The following is a 21,528-nucleotide window of genomic DNA, read 5'->3' as shown; positions in this document are numbered from 1 at the left end:
TCAATCATATTTTGCACATAGTGTGCCAAGAGATCTTTAATTGCTTTGCATTGTGCCTATAAGTCCGGGCTTTAATGTTTCGGTAGACAACAAGTTTCTTTCTTTTCACTCAGTTAACAACCAAAGCAAGACAATGGAGAATTCATTTTTACTTTTATTATTAAACCTCTCAAGTCGAAAAAAATACAGATTTGCACACAAAGTCTAGAAAGTTACTATTTGGTAATTGACAATACAACAGGCAAAACAAAACAGTAAATGGAGGCACACAGTAAACATTTTCACACTGGTAGCCATCACTTTCTGGTACACTTCAAGGAGAAAAAAAAATGAATCATTATCTTATTGTGAATGAGAAGAACAGTTAACATGCTAGATGGGCCGAGACGCACACAGTCACAGCGTAAACAATGTGACAAGAATACAGAGGGGCTGAGATTGCAAATATTCTCAAAATGGCTTCATATTGAGGCTTCCTCAATAATACATCCAGTCACTCCATGACCTGCAGCAGGTTGTAAAACCCATCCTACATCATGTCAACAGTCCCAAGGTCGATAATCCCACACACTAGCGGAGCGTCAGTGTAGCATCAGAATCAGTGAGAAAATACACAGAAAATAATTTTAAAGTACAAGACACATTGAAGCGCAAAAACACAAAAACATCAAGTGTGCTAATAAGATGGCTGTTCCGTAAGAACTCTCATCAACAGGTTCAGAGATCTGCAACTAACGTTGACTCCTTGTGGCCTAAATGCATATTCCCTTTAACCCCATGATGCTGGCTCTTCTATCTCTTGCCTCGCTTGTTGCCCGCTGGGGGTTTTTTGAGCTGCAGCAGAGGGCCTCCAGTGGCGAAGCCTGTGGCGGGGGCGTTGGATACTCCAAAGGTAAGCCCAGCCGACGCGTTGATCCCTGGGTTACTGAAGTTGAAACCTGAAGTGCTGGAACTTCCGAATCCTGCAGGGAGAAGAGAGCAGGGTTACTGATGGAAACTGCTCTTAAACACGGTTCAGAACACGATGCATTTTTTTCACGCTGATTTAGCATTTCTTTCTCAACAGATTCACAAAGCTGAAGGAAACGGTTTCTTTTGGCAGGGTCACGCCACCCCGCCTTTAAACCAGTGAGTGAAGTGGTTTCGTCGGTTCCTTCTCCGTTTGATACACGAGTGGAGAGTGGTGGAGGGTGATGGAGATGTTCGCCACGCGTGGTGTGAGGACGGGCGAGGAGGGGGCCGTGGAACACACCTGCGCTCAGGCTCCCTCCAGACGGCTTGCTAGCGGTAAAACCAAACGACGAGCCTCCCGCTGCCATGGCCCCGAACCCCGTCCCGCTACCGAAAGCTGTCGAGAGACAGAGCGGGACACGCTGAGCTGTAGCCCACGGCACCTCCGCCAAACACCACCCTCTCACAAAAGCATAACGCCAACCCCGCATCAGTCTACGTGCACCCACAGAGATAGGAAGACAAAAGGGACATGATAATGAGGGGAAACAAGGAAGCACTACAGGAGGCGTGTCTGTACTGCAGGAGGCGTGTCTGTACTGCAGGAGGCGTGTCTGTACTGCAGGAGGAGGGAAATCTTAACTAGCAGTCTCACACACCCCTCAAATCAGCCTGAGAACTACAGCGGTTATCTGCACATTTAAACATCTCTTTCATTCCTAACCACTGAGAGCACATCACTGCAGATTGAGAATGGTAGCGGAGAGAAACAGTATAAAACAGGGGGTACCTCCATGGCTGGTAGAGCCAATACTAGTGCCCATGCCCGAGGCAAAGGGTGTGCCAAAACTCCCCACTAGGGGCGCCTGCGTCCCTGGGACAGAGAAAGAGCAGAAGAACTTACTTTCCATATAGTCTCGCCAAAAAAAAAAACAAACAAACCCTTTTTCAAACGTCAGACTGCAAGATGCTTGGAGAACTTAGCACCATATGCCATCAGACCTCATTCCAGGGACTCTGGTGTTAACATGTCCACACCTTCAGAGCTAATCCAGCCCTAGACGTTCAGTCCTTCAAGTCTCCCTGGAGAAAAAGCCTTGAGCAGTAACTCGATACTGGGACCGGTTCTCGTATCTTGCCCTTACTTACCTGATGTAAACAACGCTCCACTAGTCCTCATACCAACGTGCTGTCCCCTCACCACTCACTAAAGCATTTCACCGGGATGTTGGAGGACGGCATTTTCAAACGGGCCCTGCAGCTACATTTAGTGCATGTGCTCCTGTCTCGTTTCCTTTTAGCTGGTTTTTTTTTTGTTTCGTTTTTGATTTCTTACTCAGAGATGCGATATCATATACAATTAGCATCTCAATTTTAATTATACTTCATCCAATTAATTTATATGAAGAACTTCAGTCAAAAAGAAACAAAGACAAGGGCTTTTCTTTAAGAAAACTGATTTATTGTCAATTTAAAGCAATCCACTTACATAAAACATGACAAACAGTTCAGGACAAACTGATTCCTACTTGCTATTGTATTAACACGGTTTGATTCAGAACTGAGGCTAATGTTCCAAGAATGCATTTCAAACGGTGACAACGCCTACTGTAGTTATGACATCTAGAACAAAATGCACACCATATCATAATCACCAACAAGCAATGGTTTAAATATAGCCTAAATGCACTAAAACACACTCAAATGATAAATTAGAATCAACCTTAATGTTACTGTGTGTAAACAGCCAAAATCTCAAGCTCCTTTAAGTGCCATTGTTCCAACACATGGAAACTGTACTGAAAATCAGACCAGCCCTCCTGTTCAAGTGCGTTGACGAATACCAAGACAAAGAAGCCACTTTGTATAAAGTGATAAAAAGGTAATCATAATTAAGAAAACAATTAACCATGCAAGGTTATTCATAATAGTTAAGTGAGAATAATGCAAGACTCAGCATTGTGTGCTCAGAGGTGGGTCTACGGATTTACCAGCACTGCCACACTAATGCCGTGCTCAACAAGAGACTAGTCTACGATTCAACAGTGCGTCTACCCATGCATTACGACTTAAGGAAATCACAGTCTTCCCTTTCAGCTCCGCCCTCCACTGGACTCCACACAAGGTGCTCCACACAAGGTTCACCTTGGGAAGCACAATGACCGTGTGCATATTTAATACAAAAGTCACGTCCGTCACACAGCCCGGACAATCTAGGATCGCATCAAGCACGCAGGAGCACCTGTATTAAGGAATATTGTCTCTCAGCAGCCACCGTAGAGAGAGAGAGAGAGATACTGGACTGAAGCCCAGAGCAGCAGATGCTGACCACAACAAGGCCAAAAGGCTATAAAGGCTCAACACTATTGGCACAAAATCTCACTGCAGGTCACATGGTGTAGCTTCTCAGACTCAAAGACAAAGCATGATAGCCCTTACATAGGTGAGAAGTCAAGTGCCAGACATTTCTGTACAAAACCACTCCGCTCAGAGACACCACTGCACTTTTCTGCAGTGACTGAGGATCTGGTTCTAGTGAGAACACCGCTTTACCCGACTCGTCACGGACTGGAGCATTGTGGGTAACAAAGCTGTTCTAGTCTGGAATACATACTGGGAAGATCGTGTCATGCAACCAATTGTGGTATCTGAGGTGCAAAGGCACAAATAATCAATACAGAATCTTGCAAAAACACACAAGCACACACTCAAACTTACACAAGAACAGTCAAGTATTTAGTCTAATTAAAGTACAAAACCCTTACTTAGCTGACGAACTCCGTCTTAACCGAGCTGTTCCACAATCACATTTCTGCCATAATAAAATGTTAACCCTAACCCTACCATAAAAATGGGAAGGCAAAAAACCAAACAGCCAACGACGATCCAGCACCCCCCCACACACACACCCCCACACACACACACCCCCCCACACACACACCCACACCCCCCCACACACACCCCCACACCCCCCACACCCACCCCCCCACACACACACCCCCCCACACACACACCCCCCCACACACACACCCCCCCACACACACACCCCCCCACACACACACACACCCCCACACACACACCCCCACACACACACCCCCACACACACACCCCCACACACACACCCCCACACACACACCCCCACCCTGGCGGCACCGGCTGGTTTTAGAAGCCTTTGCCCCTTTTGGGCGATGATTACCATGCGGGTCCACACACAAACCCTCCAGGTCCGTTACGTTTTCATCTGTAACTGGCATAAACCTTTACGGCTTCAGGCCTGACATCACTGGCGGGTGTATCAGGAGGCGTGGTGAACGGGTGCTGCTACCGCTGATGCCATCAACACTCATAAGAAGATTAAACCTCTCCAAGGTTATGATTACCGAGAACCACAATTATTCCACTACGCCATGAGAAGAATCCATCAAATTTCACACAACTGTAACCCGTTATTGCGGTTTCATCTCCAGGGACACCACGAATGCTACCATGGTTACCAGTAAGGGATAACAGACTTTACAAAGCTACTAAAATGAAATGAATGTTAAAAAATATCAATAAATAAAATATAAGAATTATACCATATTCAAAGAATTATTAGTCTCCCACGAATGTACAACAACTATTCATTAACACTCTTGTAAAATCAGTAGCATGCCATCCAAAAATTTAGTACAAAACTAAAATGCATAGGCGACCTCCAAAACCTCCTACAGCAAGGTCAGAACTCAGAGCGTCAGAAACGTCAAGCTCACGTGAGACGTCAGTTCTGACGTAGCTAGGAACGGGCGAGAACTCGGGGGCGGGAAAGCGCCCGATGCGTCTGTACAGCCCGAGTAAGAGCCCTGACGCGGGGGCCCAGCTAGGGCCGCAGAGGTCACTGGAAGAATCAGAAAGGCCCCAACGTGGGCCTGGTGGGAGACGACGCCAACAATCTATTGGTTCTTTTTTGGAGTTCATGCGCAGTAAAACAGGGCAGGGCCCATTTCGCTGGAGGCTTTACATTGTACTTGCGGTCGGGCGTAAAGGCATAAAGAAGCTATAGTGTGTGGGGCAATGAATGCACCATCATCCAAAAAAATAACTATTCAAACTAAATCGGAGGCGTGTCCTTCATGAATGCCGTGGCACACGTGGCCTGGGTTCGGTCTGCTGCAGACTACGCCAACTACACCAACGAGGGGTTCTTTTGGTTTTTAAGGACTGTACATTACGAAATGCACCAAGTTCTCCTTGAGTTCACATTAATCTGCACACAGTGCACGTCTGGGCTCAGGTTTCACAGAGAAGTCTGGAGAGGAACTCACCCACACTCGCACATCTGAGCAACAACCAGACACCATCTAAAAAGATCAGGAAACAAACAAAACACGCGGCTATGGGGGTTTAGCCAATTACTGTTCCAACCCCACATGCTATATACACCAGAGACTGAGACAGGAGGTCATGTTTACTCCCATGCAGATTGACTTCTGTAGTGATTGCTACATTACTGCCACTGACAGGCAAACTTCTTACTAGAGCCAGTAAAAATGTATCCTTGGAGCTGAGCAGATAGTGATTTAAAATGTCAATTAGGTAAAAATCGAATAGAATGAAATACTATTTTAGTTTCAACAGAAAACACGAGGCTTCCATGAAAGGCAACCTCTTCAGTATTTGGAATTTATATATGCACCAATGCCAAGTGAGTTGAGCACCTTTGCTAATCACAAGATAATAATAACAATAATAATAATATAAAAAGAACCCTGTAATCAATTCATATTTCATAAAAGTCACCTGATTAATTAAAATGAAAACACTCTCTGGTACATATTTAACCCATCCACTGCAGAACTGTGAGTGAGCCATATCTTAAAATTCACCACCCCCCCCCCCCCCACACACACACCTTTCAATCAGACCTTAATACTCATAGTGTGACCAACCTGGAAACCCGAACACTCTGCACACTATTATCCAAAAAACAAAATCTAACGTTGGCAAACCTAACGTGTCCTGAGACACAGGTCTTCGTATTTCTCTCAAGACTCTAATTCTAGCCCTCCAATCATGAGTGGCACCTGGCAAGTGAAGGGGGGGGGGGACAATGGGACGAGGACCAATGAGCAGAGACGATAGTCCACTCCTCTCTTTCCCACATCCCACCAAGGACCAACCAAAAGGTCCGTTTGTGGGTGGGTGGGTGCGGTTTGCGGGGGTTTGGAGCAAAAGGAAGAAAACACAGATCTTTCATGGCTTTCATGGTTCATTCTGTATCCTCCCTCTATCTCTCTCTCTCTCTCTTCATCCATCCATCCATCCATCTCCTCTCTCTCTTTTTCTCTCCCCTCTTCCTGCCTGCTTGTGCCTCCCCCTCAGCTCCCAGACGCGTTCGCTGCCTTTCGCTCAAGCAGAAGCTTCTAGAACTTGAAGGCGGTCAGACCTGGGGCGGGCTGCTGTTGCTGCGCCAACGTGGCCGCCATGGCGACGGCCGCCGCGTTGGGGACGGCGCCGAAGGGGGCGGGGCCCGTGGTGAGTGGCGGGGCTCCCTGCGGCTTGCGGACGGCCGTGCGCTTCGACTCGAAGACGTCGGTGGAGTCGTCCAGGAAGGCGCGGCGGTAGCTCAGGTACTGATGCTTCAGCACCTGTGGGGGAGGGAGGGCGGAGCTGATCACACCTGGTCCTGGACTGACAGACGTACAGCAGCTCGGAGCGGAAGCCCGAAGATCACGCACCTTCACGTTCTCATGGACCGCCTGTAACTGAGCTGCCAAGACCACGAACGTCTGGTAGAGTTTCTGCATGGCCAGGGAGAGATCTGCAAACAGAAGGTATCGAGCACAAACTCAGTGTACACATATATACGCCCAGAGGGGGTAGGAGAACCATGTAGATGCTGCAAGGCCAAAGGCTGTGTGCAGGGGGGCTGCCCTCTACCCTGGGGGGTGATGTGGGAGCCGCTGCTCTGGGTGGTCAGGTGGTTCTCCAGCTCCTCGATCTGCTGCCTGTACTGCTGCAGCTGAACCTCAAACTGCTCCACCAGGACGCGGAAATAACTGGGAAGACGTAACAGGAAGGGTTAGCCACGCCCACAACGCCTGTACCGCACGCTCAAACTCGCTTAAAACACCAAACACGGAGGAAGATTTTGTTTTATTTATCGCAGAGCAAATTTAAGTGTCGACTACAATCAACTCTGCTACAGATTGTAGTTAACTCCAGAATATGAACATTCACTTGAGTGAATAAGGTAACACAGACAAACTACTATGCATATTAGCCTACATCATGTTGTAAATATAAGCAGCCATCTGTATGTAATCAAGACTCCCCAAAACCCTCAGCGCTGACAAGGCCATGGTTGTTTGGGCCAGGCAGGGAAGATCTTGGCTGGGACCGAGTCCTGCTGGAAGCCCTGTGGTGGAAGCGGGCCAAGCTCTGATCTTGGCAGCGTGCACTCACTCCGAGGGGGCGGTGTTCTCATGTTGCAGCCCGGGAGGTGTCTTCTGGGTTCTGAGAGCGATGTCAGCATTCTTCAGCTCCTGCGAGGCAGACCACGGTCACGGGTAAGTCACACGGCAACAGCGCAGCCTAGCAGGCTAACGACAGCAGCAGCAGCATATAGGAAACACATGAGTGCCCTGGTCCTGGGGGTCACAGGGTTCTGTTCTTGGGCCGTTTTCTCTGCCACCTATGCGTTTATCCCTAGTGTATGTTGAAAATCTTATAATATGAATATGGTACCATCTTACCCAAACAAACACCTGGACCTCAAAAGCAGCATAACTAAGAAGATCCTGACCCTCGTTGGCCAAGACTGCTCTGCCTTACACATTTCGCCATGAGCTCATGGGAACGTGTGGAGAAACTAACTTCAGTCAACACCAGATTTGGGAAGTACAACAGCTAAATCAAATTACTGTACCTCTCTGTATACTAACAACCCCATGAAGTCATGACACAATCAGAAATAACTGATTGAGGCAAAGTTTAACAGCAACCATATTTCCCCCAATAAACTGTAATAAACTCACAACCTTCTGAATGACCTTCTGAGTTACTTTCGACTTGCATGTGTTGTTGTGCACCTGGGCAGTGTATGTGTGTGTGTGTGTGTGTGTGTAGCAGCATGTGTGTAGCATGTGTGCGGTGTGCACCTGGGCGGTGTGTGGTGTGTGTACCTGGGCGGTGTGTGGTGTGTGTACCTGGGCGGTGTGTGTGTTGTGTGTGTGTGTGTGTGTGTGTGTGTGTGTGTGTGTGTGTGTGTGTTGTGTGTACCTGGGCGGTGTGTGTTGTGAGTACCTGGGCGGTGTGTGTTGTGTGTACCTGGGCGGTCTCCATCTTGAGTTTGTCTATGGAGAGGGCGTTCCTCTGCAGCCCACTGCTGCTGACCGACAGCAGTTGTTTCAGGCTCTTGATGTCGTCCTGCACCTTGATCATGGCTTTGGAGGACATGCGTATGATCTCCTCCTGAACCTGCTTCTGCTCCTTCACAAACTTCCTGCACAGACCAGCGGGGGGTGGCTTTTACAACTCAGGATACACGCAAGAGGCCACCGTCCGTAGGGCCGACCCAAGCCCGCGCGTCGCGGGGACGCCACTTACTGGAAGCTGTCCACGTCATTACAGATTGGAGAAGGGAGATTTTCATCTTTGAGTGCTTTGCTGTCTCTGCAGTGAGGCCAAAAGAGGAGACAGTGAGGGAGTCACTTATATTCATATGGCAGAAAGAAAACAGGTTCATCTTAATAGTTCAAAGTATTGACCCCAGGTCAGGGTGGAAGGCTCATGCACTAAGAGCGTCTGGCACTCACTCGGGTCTGGTACCAGACAACTTATCGCTCTTGCTCTCTGAGGAGGTGCTGAAGTCCACTCCACCCAGACCCACGCTGGGCGCAGGAGCAAGAGGAGCCGTGGAGGCGGCGGACGACAGGAGCCCACCTAGACTCAGACCTGCCCCAAGAGTGGACTGTCCCAAGCCTGGAAGACACAGAGACATCAGCAAGAGAACGTATCTAAAAAAGCTAGAGTGAACCTGGCATGCCATGAGAGCTACAGCTAAAGTACACCCTCACCTGTGACTACATGTATGAGCCTGTGTATGTATATATATATGAAACTAGCTTGCATTTTAGCATCCAGAAACACAGAAATGAATCATTAAACAGACCCAAAGGTCATGAATATTCCACCATTTTAACCTGTTGAGGCAGGGTTGGAGAAGAGAGAGGAGCCGAGCGTGAGGCCCACGGCCGGAGCAGAAGACGCAGCTGCCGTCCCCCCCAGGTTGAGAGAGAACCCCGTGGAGCCAGCCTGCGGGGCCGCGGACGTGAGCACGGAGCCCAACGTCAGGCCGGTGGCCGCAGGGGCAGGGGCAGACGCGGTCGTGGTGGTCAAGGAAAACGGAGTCGCAGACGCCGCAGGTTTGCCAAAGCCGAATCCGAAGCCCATTGAGGAGGCCGTGGACGCAACAGGAGCTCCTGAGAGCAACAGAAAAATGTGTGTGGAGGGTTTAATGACCTGCACTATAAGGAGGGGGGAAGGATGAACGTTTCCTGACGCTTTTCCATACCTAAAGTAAGGCCAGTAGATGGTGCAGTTGCCCCTAGAACAACAAAAGACCAGGATGAGAGGATGAGAGGACACTACTATGACATGATAAAACAGGCAAAGCTTTTCTAATTTCGACCCAAAATAATCATGATAACATACCCATTATTGAGTGCATAAACAGTACGAACAGTGTGTTCAGTCTGCACAATCAAGGCGCTTCATACCTGGCGCAGGTGTACTGAAGGAGAATCCACTTGTCGGTTTCTGTGCAAACAAGCTGCCCCCGAGGCCCAGAGAGGAGGTGGTGGTGGTGGTAGCTGCAGGCGTGGAGGTCACGGCGCCCAGACCCCCAAAACTGAAGCCGCCGGTGCCTGTAGCAGGGGCGCTGGGACAGAGACACTTCATCAACACACAACTTACTCACACCTCAGGCCACTTCAATTCATCAACATGAACACACAACTTACTCACAGATCAGGTCAATTCACTTCACCAACACACTACAACCTATTCTTCTTCTTCTTACTCACAGATCAGGTCACTGACTACAAGCTCTGCTAGATGCGAACTGGTTGTATGTAGTAGCACAAAACGTGAGTTTTAATGTGGTTTAATGTAATTAGATGTCACGTGACTCTATAAATAATGAAGTTACCAGGCTAGCACACCTGACCCGACTAGCCGAGCTGTGTTCTCATACCTGGTCGCCGTTCCGAATGAAAATCCCGCGCCAGTGTTGGCGGCGCCCAGAGTGTTTGTTCCGAAGTTAAACCCAGACATTTGTTTGTTTGTTTGTTTACTTCAAGGCCTGTAAGAAGAGAGCTAAGCGCGACTAGCCGCCTGGCTAACACCCCCACCTCGTGCAGGCCCCAAAACTACAACACGCAGCTGCGACCATCATTAAACTTCTAAACCGGAGACGTTCACCTCCCTGGCTGCGACATTCACCTCCGTGTGGTATAAACTATGTGCATAACTAACTTTATTTCACGTACGGTTGTTGTTTTTTTCAGGGGGAAAAATCTCAAATGTATTTCCGCGCGCGACTGTTCTTCTTCCTCGTGGCTTCGCGCGCGTCTTTAGCGCAGCGTCGGTTTCTGCTCGCGCTCACACCGCCCCCTACCGGCGCGGCGACGGCGGCAAACTGTGGCTGAAATGATATTCCGTTCCATTAATAATTCATTGCTGCACAAAAAACGTTTTGCTTTTTAAATAATCAACAACAATCATACATATTTACACTTTCAAAGGTAATAGAAACTCAAACACCTGCGGGACGATAACGCATTCCGCTCTGAAACTACAATTCCCAGCATGCACAGCGTTTTCGCTGTACGTGGCGGAGACCCGCCCATAGAGGAAGTGCAGGGCAGCAAGCAGAAACACTCAGATAACAACCGAGATGGTGTTTCGGGTGTAGCTGTTCCTTGATTCTTTTTTTGTTTTATGTGTGAACAAATCTGTTCACATCTTTTGTTGGGTTTACCGATCCTTGACAGCACTGCTCCCGCGGTCTCATGGAGCATATTCGAACCCCGAAGGTAATGTTAGTCGGTGTGAAGATGAGACATTTGTTGTTGTGCTAAGTGGCTACAGCAGCAGTGTTGGTCTGAACTTCATACTCCAAACACATTAAACACCTGGTGGTGTGAAGATCAGAGATCTAGCTTCGATATGATGACATTAAGATGAATATGTAGTATTGTAGTTAGCTGTAATGTTGCTAGCTGCTGGTTATCTCTGTAGCTGGCTGTAAGATGTGATTTTCAGTGCTGTTTTCTTCTGGAGCAGATATAACGAGGTCTGTTTAATGAACTTGCATACTGTGGCAGCGACTACTGTGTGACTATATCTTCAATCAAAGAGGCCATTTTGTTAATAAACACAAATCAGACTAGTAATAATGGATCTGACATGGATTGAGGGCTGTAATGATCAGTAGCAGCTTCACACCCGAATGATGTAATAAAATGTCGGTGATGGACTGACTGTGTTTGCACTTCGTGAGCAACTAGTGGTCATTCATTCACCTTCTGCTTTACTTTTGTCAGTAACCCGGCCTGGAAGGTTTTAGTCAAGCCTTGTGTTGTGACCGTCAGCTGTCCGTGAAGGATCTACCTGTGCATAATTGTTCTGTTGGGCTGATTTGCGTTTGGTTGTGCAACTGGTGCTGCTATTCTGGGTCTTTGGTAACCCAAACGTCTGTAGTCCCACACCGAGCTCTTCAGAAACCAGTGTATGCTCCTCATAGTCCTACATTATTGGTCCCAAAATAACCAAGAGATGATCTAAAGAGACAAAACTGTGGAAGATGTTTTGTAACCATGTTTCTTTGGTAGTGAACTGTATCTGTCATCCATCACTGAGACAAACCGTCCTCAACTCTAAACCAGTTCTTTATAGTAGGGCCCACGTGTCGTTCCAGCTGTTCTGCAACCACATCTGGAAATGATTCAGTCTGATTGTCTACAAATAACCTTGAGTGGCAGTCGTCCACCTGAGTGTTAACAGCACATTCAATTGCACATGAGATGCTAAGCCTGTTCTCACTAGACTCTTTGAGAATCGGTAAAAACCCAGTGTATTCGGTGCCTGGGGACCACTGAATCACTCATCCAAGCCACAACCCAAGATGTTGGTGTTTGGTAATCTAGAGAGTGAGAACATGAGTGGAGAAACCTGCTTTGGGTGTTGTCCTGTTGTTTTCATCTACAGCTGCATTGGGTAAGGACGACTTCTTCACCTGTGTGCCATGACATGCTGGTCTAAATAAATGTGAAAACGTTGAGAGTGGGGCGCACTCTTCATTTGTGCAGGTTCTGAGCTGCAAAACACCAACTGACAGAAAAAAGTAGTCTGCATGTTGTGCTGTTTTGTCTGACATGTGCGACAGACACTTGGACTTAATCGTTTGGCCCTACTGAAATGTGACAGACACAACAACATCAACAATAGAAGTAGTGATACTTCCATAGATGGGGCAGATCTAGAAAAGGCTCATTCACCAGAAGATGTAGTAGATGGGACCAGACTGTCTACGTGTCATCCAAATATGAACGAAAGTCCAGTTTTAAGTGATGTCAGTGGTCCAAGGGCAGAACATTGAACCCCTGAGAAAGAACTGAGGTTGAAGAGCTATGAACGGTCTGGGATGTAGGTGGCAGACCCGTTAAGAGCAGAAGCATTGAGACTGCTCACGAAGCCTAGAGAAAAGGATAGATTGAAGGCACCAGGATCAGAACTTATGAAGAGGTCATTAGTAACTTTGATGAAGGCATTTTTTGTGCTGTGGTAAGAGAAAACCTGACTGAAGACATTAACAAAGGTTTATCTAGGTGTTTAGTTGACTAGCAAAAACTCACTGAAGAACATTGGAGAAAAATGGATGATTGTGCATGGGTTAATTGCTAGTGAAACTGCTGTGGTCTTACTGAGAGTAGGCCTGACCAGTATGGGCCACCAGAGAACTAGAGATGCTAGAAATGTTGATTCAAAGAAATATTGCAAAGAATCACAGTTCTCAGAAGACGGCTGCAATGCTTTCAGGGAGGCTAAAAAACTTGGCAAATGAAAAGAGATGATGCAAGTTAGTGTTGGGGTTTTTGATGTGATTGGAAAAACTGCATTTGTAGTGTGTATCACATCTCTGTCCTCTGACGTATTGTTTATAAGACTCCTCGTGAACAGAGAGGTTCAATTTCTTCTAGGGTTTTTCCAAACGATGACCAGCCTGTTTCATGTTACACAAATTTGGTGTGAACAAGCGTAAAATTTTTGTTATTAAGAGAGCAACTGTGTTCAGCTGGTCTGCATGGGGCAGTGTTCTGCAGGGGGAGTGTTAAGCTGGTCTGCATGGGGCAGTGTTCTGCAGGGGGGAGTGTTAAGCTGGTCTGCATGGGGCAGTGTTCTGCAGGGGGGAGTGTTAAGCTGGTCTGCATGGGGCAGTGTTCGGCAGGGGGGAGTGTTAAGCTGGTCTGCATGGGGCAGTGTTCTGCAGGGGGGAGTGTTAAGCTGGTCTGCATGGGGCAGTGTTCGGCAGGGGGGAGTGTTAAGCTGGTCTGCATGGGGCAGTGTTCTGCAGGGGGGAGTGTTAAGCTGGTCTGCATGGGGCAGTGTTCGGCAGGGGGGAGTGTTAAGCTGGTCTGCATGGGGCAGTGTTCGGCAAGTCTGCAGGGGGCAGTGTTCAGCATTGTAGTGCCTGCTTCAGTAAAAGAAGCAGGTTTGTCTAAAGAGAGGAGAGGGAGGGGTCAAAGGTAGTTGGGTCAGTGGAGGACAAACACAAACTCATTTCCCAGGCAAATGATGATGACACAGCAGGACCATCAACAAAATGAGCGTGTGGTCTAGAAGAGGAAGAGGAGAGAGTGACTAGGTTCACATTCTGGATAGAACAGATCCAACTGAGTCTGTAGGAAACATGAGGAGGAAAATACCAGCTGGTTTGCAAATCTAATTAAACTCTGTGGTGATTGGTTTAGGGCACAGAAATGTCCAACTTATTTATGTTTCTGTTAGAAAGAGTTACAGCTTCAGAACTACAGCTGGTTGGGCAGTGCTTGGCCTTGTGCGGTGCTTTGCCTCCCCTCGCCTGCCGCCCCGTAAATGTCGTAAATGTCAGTTTGTTGGAGATTATTTACTCTTTCTCCATTCAGACTTTGTCCTAATGTGTCATTGAAAGGCATTTGACCTCAGTAGAGGACATTCCAGCAGTGATGGTGGAGTCTTTGATGGGGTGGTAGCGTAGCATGAGCTGAGATGCTGGACTAGGTGTGTTCTTCTGCCTGGGTAATGATCGCTAGCCTTCTGTCCTCAGGTGGAGCAGGTGAAGCTTCTGGATCGCTTCAGCAACAAGACCACCACAGGAACCCTGCACCTGACCGCAACCCACCTGATCTTTGTGGAGAGCAACGTGAGCGGTGCTCATGAGATCTGGGTACGAGCATCTGCCCCTCCCAGCACCTCCACGTGTGTTACGGGTGGTTACACGTCGTCCCACCTCAGTCACAGGCAAAGACCTGAGACTGTCCATAAAACACCGTAGATATACGATGTTTGCACACCGATAGGCACGCCAGCCACAGGCCCATAAGCTCTGCGTCATGGTCATAAAGCCTGTTTCCAGATGTCTGTGCGTGCCTGCTGCATCACTGCTCCATGTTCTCTCATGGTCCGTGATCTTCTCCACACCCAGATCCTGCACCACCACATCGCCAGCGTGGAGAAGCTCTCGCTCACCACCACCGGCTGCCCGCTGCTCATCCAGTGTCGCAACTTCAGGGTGGTGCACTTTGTGGTGCCGCGGGAACGAGACTGCCACGACATCTACAGCTCCCTGCTCCACCTCCTCCGCCCAGGTGTGTGTGTGTGTGTGTGTGTGTGTGTGTGTGTGTGTGTGTGTGTGTGTGTGTGTGTGTGTGTGTGTGTGTGTGTGTGTGTGTGTGTGTGTGTGTGTGTGTGTGTGTGTGTGTGTGTGTGTGTGTATGTATGTGTCTGTGTGTGTCTGTGTGTGTGTGTATATGTGTGTTTGTGTGTCTGTGTGTGTGTGTGTGTGTGTGTGTCTGTGGGTGTGGGTGTGTGTGTGTGTGTGTGTGTGTCTGTGTGTCTGTGTGTGTATGTGTCTGTGTGTGTCTGTATGTCGCTTTTCAGACTACAGATGGTGTTCTAAAGAGATCTGAACTTGACTTTGTACATGCTGTTGAAATATATTTTCTGTGTGCCTGAGTGTGTGTATATGTGTGTGTGTGTGTGTGTGTGTGTGTGTGTGTGTGTGTGTGTGTGTGTGTGTGTGTGTGTGTGTGTACAGAGTCGTACGATGAGCTGTATGCGTTCTCCTACAACCCGAAGCAGAATGAGCAGCAGAGGGAGGAGGGCTGGCAGCTGCTTGATCTCACAGCCGAGTTTGAGCGCATGGGTCTGCCCTGCGACCAGTGGCAGCTCACAGACGTCAACCGAGACTATAAGGTACGCCGGGCCGGGACGTCTGGCCGGGCCCAGCTAGAGCTCACCATCTTTCAGAGAGTGACCCCTGACCCCTGTACCATCACTCCTTTTCCTTAGTTGAGCCGTATGACGATACGTCATCAGTCACTCGGTCTAATTCTGGAACATTTGTGCTCTACTTCACGTGGCCACCAGTCAACCTAGATTTGGCCAGAAAAGACAAATGAATGCTGTTGGCACAAGTAAAGGAGACTGTGATCATTCCAGTGTAGCGTACAGCTAAAAACAGCCTCTCTGGCCACGCTGGTGCTGCCCCGTGACCCCTGTGTGTGGCTGCTGTGTTTGGGCCAGGTGTGTGAGACCTACCCCAGGGACCTGTACGTCCCCATCACCGCCAGCAAGCCCATCATCGTCGGCAGCTCCAAGTTCCGGAGCAAAGGGCGCTTCCCCGTCCTCACCTACTTCTACCAGGAGAAGAAGGTAGGACAGCACTACTGGGTTGGGGGGGGACAACTTTAGCAGCTCTGTGTGGTTCCTGGTGCATGCTGGGACTTTGAGTTTTTCAGCCCTTCTTTGATCATGCAGGCCAAAATTTAAAAAAAAGCCTGAAGTTTTCCTTCTGTTTCTCTCTCACGTACACACTCGTTTACTGGGGCAGGAACAAGATTCCAGCATATGAACCAGCTCTGTTCTTCAGTGCTGGGTGATATTAAACATATCTGTCAATACTATATATTCTTGCAGTAACTGACTGTTTGAACATGTGTGCATGTCCTTGTGCGTGTGTGTGTGTGTGTGTGTGCGTGTGTGTAGGCTGCAGTGTGTCGGTGCAGTCAGCCTCTCTCGGGCTTCAGTGCCCGCTGTCTGGAAGACGAACACATGCTGCAGGCCATCAGCAGAGCCAATCACAACAGCCGCTTCGTCTACGTGATGGACACCAGGCCAAAGGTTAGCTCCGCCCCTCACACCACCTGGCTACGCCCTACCAGGTAGAGGGGGGGCGTGGCTGTGAACCTCTGCTCATCTCTGGAATGTGTTGACAGTTGAACGCGCTGGCCAACCGCGCGGCGGGGAAAGGTTACGAGAACGAGGACAACTACTCCAACATCCGCTTCCAGTTTGTGGGCATCGAGAACATCCATGTGATGAGGGCCAGTCTGCAGAAGCTTCTGGAAGGTCTCGCAACACCAAACGTTTTGAAGAGTTGCACATTGGCTGTCTTCCATCTCAGCTAATCTCTCTCTCTCTCTCTCTCTCTCTCTCTCTCTCTCTCTCTCTCTCAGTGGTGGGCACACGTGCCCTCTCTGTGACTGACTACCTGGCAGGGCTAGAAAGCAGTGGCTGGTTGCGGCATGTCAAAGCCATCGTTGATGCCGCCATTTTCCTGACGAAGGTGTGCAGTCCGTGCAGTCGTGATCTGGGACACTCACCTGCACACACCTGCCGGACCCATTTAAATGAACTGTATATCGACACACTTGTGTTCAGTGTCTTTTCCCCGGTGGAAATGTGATAACTCAGTACTTCAGTAGATTTTCTCATTTATTTAATGGTTTTTAGGTTTCTCTGTTGTTGGTGTTCGTAATACTTTAGCTTTCAAACTGTGCGCTGTGGCCCCCCAGTGGGCTGCAGTGGTACTGCTGGAGGCAGCTGGCAAAAAGCTTTTTTTTTAAGTATAAAATCTTTCCAATATACATAAATATTTTAACAAACTTCATTTCATGTTACAAATATGTAAATAATTTGTAAAAAATAAGGCTATGCTCATTGGTTTGGCATAGTTCTGTCACATGACCAACAAAGCTAGCTGGTGAATTAAGCTAGTTGCATTATGTTAACATTTCTGTTGTCTTATGAGTTTTAAATGGTTAGACACGTGATCCAAAAAAGGCCGTATATGTTAAGTGTTTGTTTTGTTGAGTGATTACACAATCAAAATTCGATTCAGCGGCTCCGTTGATGGTTGTACGGATGGTTGTGCGGTTTAGGTTCTGGACGGTATAGTGGTGGGTTAAGTGCCTCCTCACGTGTGTCTCTCCTCACATGTGTGTCTCCTCACGTGTGTGTGTCTCCTCACGTGTGTGTCCTCTGACGTGTCTTGTCCACAGGCGGTGACGGTGGAGGGGGCCAGCGTGCTGGTGCACTGCTCTGACGGCTGGGACCGCACGGCCCAGGTGTGCTCGCTGGGCGCCCTGCTCATGGACCCCTACTACCGCACACTCAAAGGCTTCATGGTATGTGTCCCGCGCCGAGCCCCACGAGCACCGTCCACGGGCCAGAACCTGGACCACTGCTGCAGGGCACAACCCCACTGTTATAATCAAGTGTTATAACTCACTGTTATAATCCTCCTTTCTCCCCTCTAAGGTGTTAATTGAGAAAGACTGGATCTCTTTCGGGCACAAGTTTGCAGACAGGTGTGTATTAGGAGGTCACTCTGTCTCACGAGCTCCACTCTGTCTCACGAGCTCCACTCTGTCTCACGAGCTCCACTCTGTCTCACGAGCTCCACTCTGTCTCACGAGCTCCACTCTGTCTCATGAGCTCCACTCTGTCTCATGAGCTCCACTCTGTCTCATGAGCTCCACTCTGTCTCATTAGCTCCACTCTCTCATGAGCTCCACTCTCTCATGAGCTCCACTCTGTCTCACGAGCTCCACTCTGTCTCATGAGCTCCACTCTCTCATGAGCAGTCTCCATGCCGCCCCCATCCCAGGTGTGACCAGCTGGACGGCGACCCCAGGGAGGTGTCCCCGGTCTTCACACAGTTCCTGGACTGTGTGTGGCAGCTGATGGAGCAGTTCCCCCAGGACTTTGAGTTCAGCGAGTGGTTCCTCATCCAGCTGCATGAGCACGTTCACTCCTGCCAGTTTGGGAACTTCCTGGGGAACAGTCAGAGACAGAGGGAGGAGCTACAGTGAGTGATACACACACACACACACACACACACTTACGCACACATACATACCTCACACACACACACACACACATATGAATGTGTGCGTCCATACATACCGTGTGTGTGTGTGTGTGTGCAGGTTAAAGGAGCGTACCTACTCCCTGTGGGCTCACCTGTTCAGTGAGCGGCACCATTGCCTGAACCCCCTGTACAGTCTCAGTTCTGCAGAGAAACACCCGGTGCTGGAGCCCTTAACACAGCCCTGGAACTTCAGGTATGGCCCACACCTGCTCCACCAACCCCCACCCCACCCAACCTCTACAACCCAGCCCAGCCTGGCCAGACACTTTGCAAAGTGTGTGTGTCGTGTGTGTGTGTGTGTGTCGTGGTGTGTGTGTGTGTGTGTGTGTTACAGGTTCTGGAGGAACATGTACCATCAGTTTGATCGCTCCATGCACCCGCGCCAGTCGGTACTCAAACACACACTCGCGCTGAAGGAGAGTAACGTTCAGCTGGAGGCCACGGTGCACGCCCTGAAGATGGTGAGATCATACCTCCTCTCCTCCTTCACCCCACTTCTCCGCCTCCTCCTCTCTCTTCTCCTCCTCTCCTCTCTTCACTCCTTCACCCCACTCCTCCACTCTCCCTCTCTCCACTCCTCCTCTCCTCTCTCGCTCTCCTCTCCCTCTCTCCACTCCTCCTCTCCTCTCTCGCTCTCCTCCCCTCTCCCTCTCTCCACTCCTCCTCTCCTCTCTCTCTCCTCTCCTCCTCTCCCTCTCTCCACTCCTTCACTCCACTCCTCCTCCTCTACTCCATCTCTTCCTCTCTCATGACACCTTCCGTCCTCCTGCAGAAGCTCCAGAAGTTGGGGGTCAGCACCTCCCCTCTGGAGCTCCTGAGCCGGCCCTGGGAGCACGGGCCCCCCTCCCGACCCCGGTCCCTCATCCTGGGGGCTCCGCTCAGCCGCAAGGAGGCGCAGCAGGAGGAGGAGGAGGAGGAAGTTCTGGGCGAGGAGGCCCTGGAGGACGGGCCAGATGGCAGCGGCGGTGAACGGACTGCAGAGGGCAGCAGTGCCACAGAGAACGGATACGGGGAGCTGCAGGACTCGTTTGGGTCAAAGAGCGAGCCAGCCGTGGTCAGCCTGGAGCTGGGGGTGGCACGCATGACCTGCTGAAGACCTGGAAAAGGACTGGGGGGGGGGGGGGGGGGGGGGGGATTTGTATATTCTCAAAGCTCAATGTGTGTGTGTGTGTGTGTGTGTGTGTGTGTGTGTGTGTGTGTGTGTGTGTGTGTGTGTGTGTGTGTGTGTGGTTTCAGTGAGAGGGCCTGTGTGATGGCCTCTACATAAAACTGGTGTATGTTGGATGATTGGTAGGGTGTGTTGTGTGATGTCGAGACCCTCGTGTGAGTACGTGTCATTGTCCTGAAGAAGTTCAAAACACTCTTGATTTTTTTTAAAAGAATGTCAATATCACTAAAAAAAAGGTAAAATGCTTAAACGGAGGACAAAAACTCTCCAACTAACTTTAGTCTGAGTTACTTTTACATTTGCATATTTTACATTTGAAAGTATTTGTTTATTTGAGGATAAATGGGTGTTTGATGTAAAATGCAGGATGACTACAGAACAGACATCAGATCAATAAACACGTGGAGCATTATTGAGGTTAATCAGCCTTCACAGACACCGAGGTTCTGTGTACCGACCCAGCACAGACCCAGCACAGGGGTCACACATATTTACTGGTGATCATCTAGCTATAAATAATTTGTGTCCGTTTTCAGCTACTCATCCATCCGTCACGATCAGCCCCAGACGAGTCCCCCCTCTGCGGGGTCGGTAGGCAGCACACCTCCCTGCCGTGGGGGTTCCTGCCCCTGTAGACCCTACGTGCTCTTGGTGCTGGTGAGGTTTGCCTCCCAGGCAGGAACAGATTGTCCTCTGATCCTGTACAGTGGGAGACGTCCAGTGTGTTCCACGCTCAGAGCTGTGTCTCCCTGCCTCCCCCCCCCCCGCCCCCCCCCCCCCGGCTGGGGCATCTACACGGTGGTTCCTGCACTCTTCTGTGATGATGTTGGCACTGCTGGGCAGAGTGTTGGGCATATGTTTATTTATATAGCACCTTTTATCCCCAACGGCAACTCAAATGGTTAAGACTTTGGATCAGCGTAACTCCAAATGACACCTGCATGTCCTGCTGAAGAACCGAGGAGCAAGAGCTGTGTGGGGTGTGAGAGGGGGTGTGGCTCACCTGAGAGATGGGAGGGGCTTAGTTGTGAGTGACAGGGGAGGAAGGGGCACGTGTCACAGGAGGGTCTCTGTCTGCATATCTTGGTTCTTTACCTGGTCTTTATACATGTGCCAATCCATCATTCATCTGATCCGTATAACACGTGTCTTTGTACTGGGACTTTCAATGGAGACTTGGCAACAGATGGAGAATGCTCTGCAAAAAAGCACTCTAGGAGTGTGTGTGTGTGTATGTGTGTGTGTTTACGTGTGCGTGTTTACGTGTGTGTGTGTTTACTTGTGTGTGTGTATGTTTACGTGTGTTTGTTTACGTGTGAGTGCTCAGGACATGTTTGGCATGTGTCTGTATCAACATTAAGACGTTCCTCACAAGAGTGAAGACGTGATTGATTCTAATCTGCTAAAGCTCTTCTCCCTAGGCCTACAACAGATTACATTAATCTGTAACAGAAAATCTTCTCACATGCAAAATCTCAGAGCGGATACCTGAAGTTGGTGAACATCATCTGGTTCTGCACACACAAGGTCTCCGTGGTTTGGTCTCCTCATCTCATCAACTCATCTTCAGCATTACGCAGCTGGAGGGGCAGATCTTGGTTTTTATGGCCAAGAACACAATGACACTTAAGTTTCATGAGCTCCAGAATTGAGTGCTTGTTGTGACATTCGGCACAAGGGATGTACACACACACACACACACCTCCTGCTCCAATGTCCTGCTGGTCCGTTCTGTCGGTGTGGAAGATTGTTCTGGGTTAATCCGTACAGCCAGGACTACGACCACAGAAATATAGCAGGGTGTAATCACTGCAAACTCGGATCCACGTGCCAGCGCTGAGCTGTTTAAACCCAGGGGCCCCCACAATGGTCCACAACCAGATCCCAAACAAAGGGCCCACGGGGCAAGCAAGGGGGGGGGGGGGAGGCACGGTCCAGACGACTGGGTCCAGAC

The 21,528-nt window shown here is 49.3% G+C and overlaps 2 protein-coding genes across 5 annotated transcripts; one reads left to right on the top strand and one right to left on the bottom strand.

Moving 5' to 3' along the window:
* Positions 1-136: 136 nt before the first annotated feature.
* Positions 137-10,579, bottom strand: nup58 (nucleoporin 58). 3 transcript variants are annotated; one of them, XM_077013324.1, is made up of 14 exons: positions 10,187-10,579; positions 9,711-9,871; positions 9,506-9,538; positions 9,135-9,413; positions 8,748-8,913; positions 8,539-8,604; positions 8,260-8,434; positions 7,396-7,475; positions 6,871-6,989; positions 6,669-6,751; positions 6,377-6,578; positions 1,742-1,825; positions 1,253-1,348; positions 137-962 (listed from the first exon to the last, which is right to left on the bottom strand). In XM_077013324.1, the coding sequence occupies exons 1-14, from the start codon at positions 10,264-10,266 to the stop codon at positions 793-795; spliced, it is 1,794 nt and encodes a 597-aa protein (XP_076869439.1). In that variant the 5' UTR covers positions 10,267-10,579; the 3' UTR covers positions 137-792. The 3 variants fall into 3 exon arrangements, with proteins under 3 accessions (XP_076869439.1, XP_076869441.1, XP_076869442.1); XM_077013326.1 differs by lacking the exon at positions 1,742-1,825 and having other exon boundaries at positions 10,187-10,578; XM_077013327.1 differs by lacking the exons at positions 1,253-1,348; positions 1,742-1,825 and having other exon boundaries at positions 10,187-10,578.
* Positions 10,580-10,834: 255 nt separating this feature from the next.
* mtmr6 (myotubularin related protein 6) lies at positions 10,835-19,986 on the top strand. Of its 2 annotated transcripts, none has more exons than XM_077013321.1 (14): positions 10,835-11,027; positions 14,300-14,419; positions 14,678-14,840; positions 15,209-15,447; positions 15,778-15,906; positions 16,240-16,374; positions 16,470-16,602; positions 16,710-16,819; positions 17,535-17,660; positions 17,794-17,843; positions 18,143-18,343; positions 18,465-18,599; positions 18,741-18,867; positions 19,179-19,986. In XM_077013321.1, the coding sequence occupies exons 1-14, from the start codon at positions 11,004-11,006 to the stop codon at positions 19,497-19,499; spliced, it is 2,013 nt and encodes a 670-aa protein (XP_076869436.1). In that variant the 5' UTR covers positions 10,835-11,003; the 3' UTR covers positions 19,500-19,986. The 2 variants fall into 2 exon arrangements, with proteins under 2 accessions (XP_076869436.1, XP_076869437.1); XM_077013322.1 differs by having other exon boundaries at positions 10,837-11,027; positions 15,290-15,447.
* Positions 19,987-21,528: the final 1,542 nt, after the last annotated feature.

This window comes from Brachyhypopomus gauderio, chromosome 7, assembly GCF_052324685.1.
Source record: "Brachyhypopomus gauderio isolate BG-103 chromosome 7, BGAUD_0.2, whole genome shotgun sequence".
Classification (NCBI taxonomy): domain Eukaryota; kingdom Metazoa; phylum Chordata; class Actinopteri; order Gymnotiformes; family Hypopomidae; genus Brachyhypopomus; species Brachyhypopomus gauderio.
This window is presented reverse-complemented; position numbering and strand designations above follow the sequence as displayed.

Excerpts from the sequence above, each read along its gene's own strand:
- nup58 (XM_077013324.1), bottom strand. The coding sequence starts at position 10,266 with ATGTCTGGGTTTAACTTCGGAACAAACACTCTGGGCGCCGCCAACACT. Across the intron at positions 9,872-10,186 it reads TCATTCGGAACGGCGACCAG|CGCCCCTGCTACAGGCACCG; the intron begins GTATGAGAACAC and ends TCTCTGTCCCAG. Across the intron at positions 8,435-8,538 it reads AATGACGTGGACAGCTTCCA|GAAGTTTGTGAAGGAGCAGA; the intron begins GTAAGTGGCGTC and ends TGGTCTGTGCAG.
- mtmr6 (XM_077013321.1), top strand. The coding sequence starts at position 11,004 with ATGGAGCATATTCGAACCCCGAAG. Across the intron at positions 14,841-15,208 it reads GCTCCACCTCCTCCGCCCAG|TGTGTGTATATGTGTGTGTG; the intron begins GTGTGTGTGTGT and ends TGTGTGCCTGAG. Across the intron at positions 16,603-16,709 it reads TCTGCAGAAGCTTCTGGAAG|TGGTGGGCACACGTGCCCTC; the intron begins GTCTCGCAACAC and ends TCTCTCTCTCAG.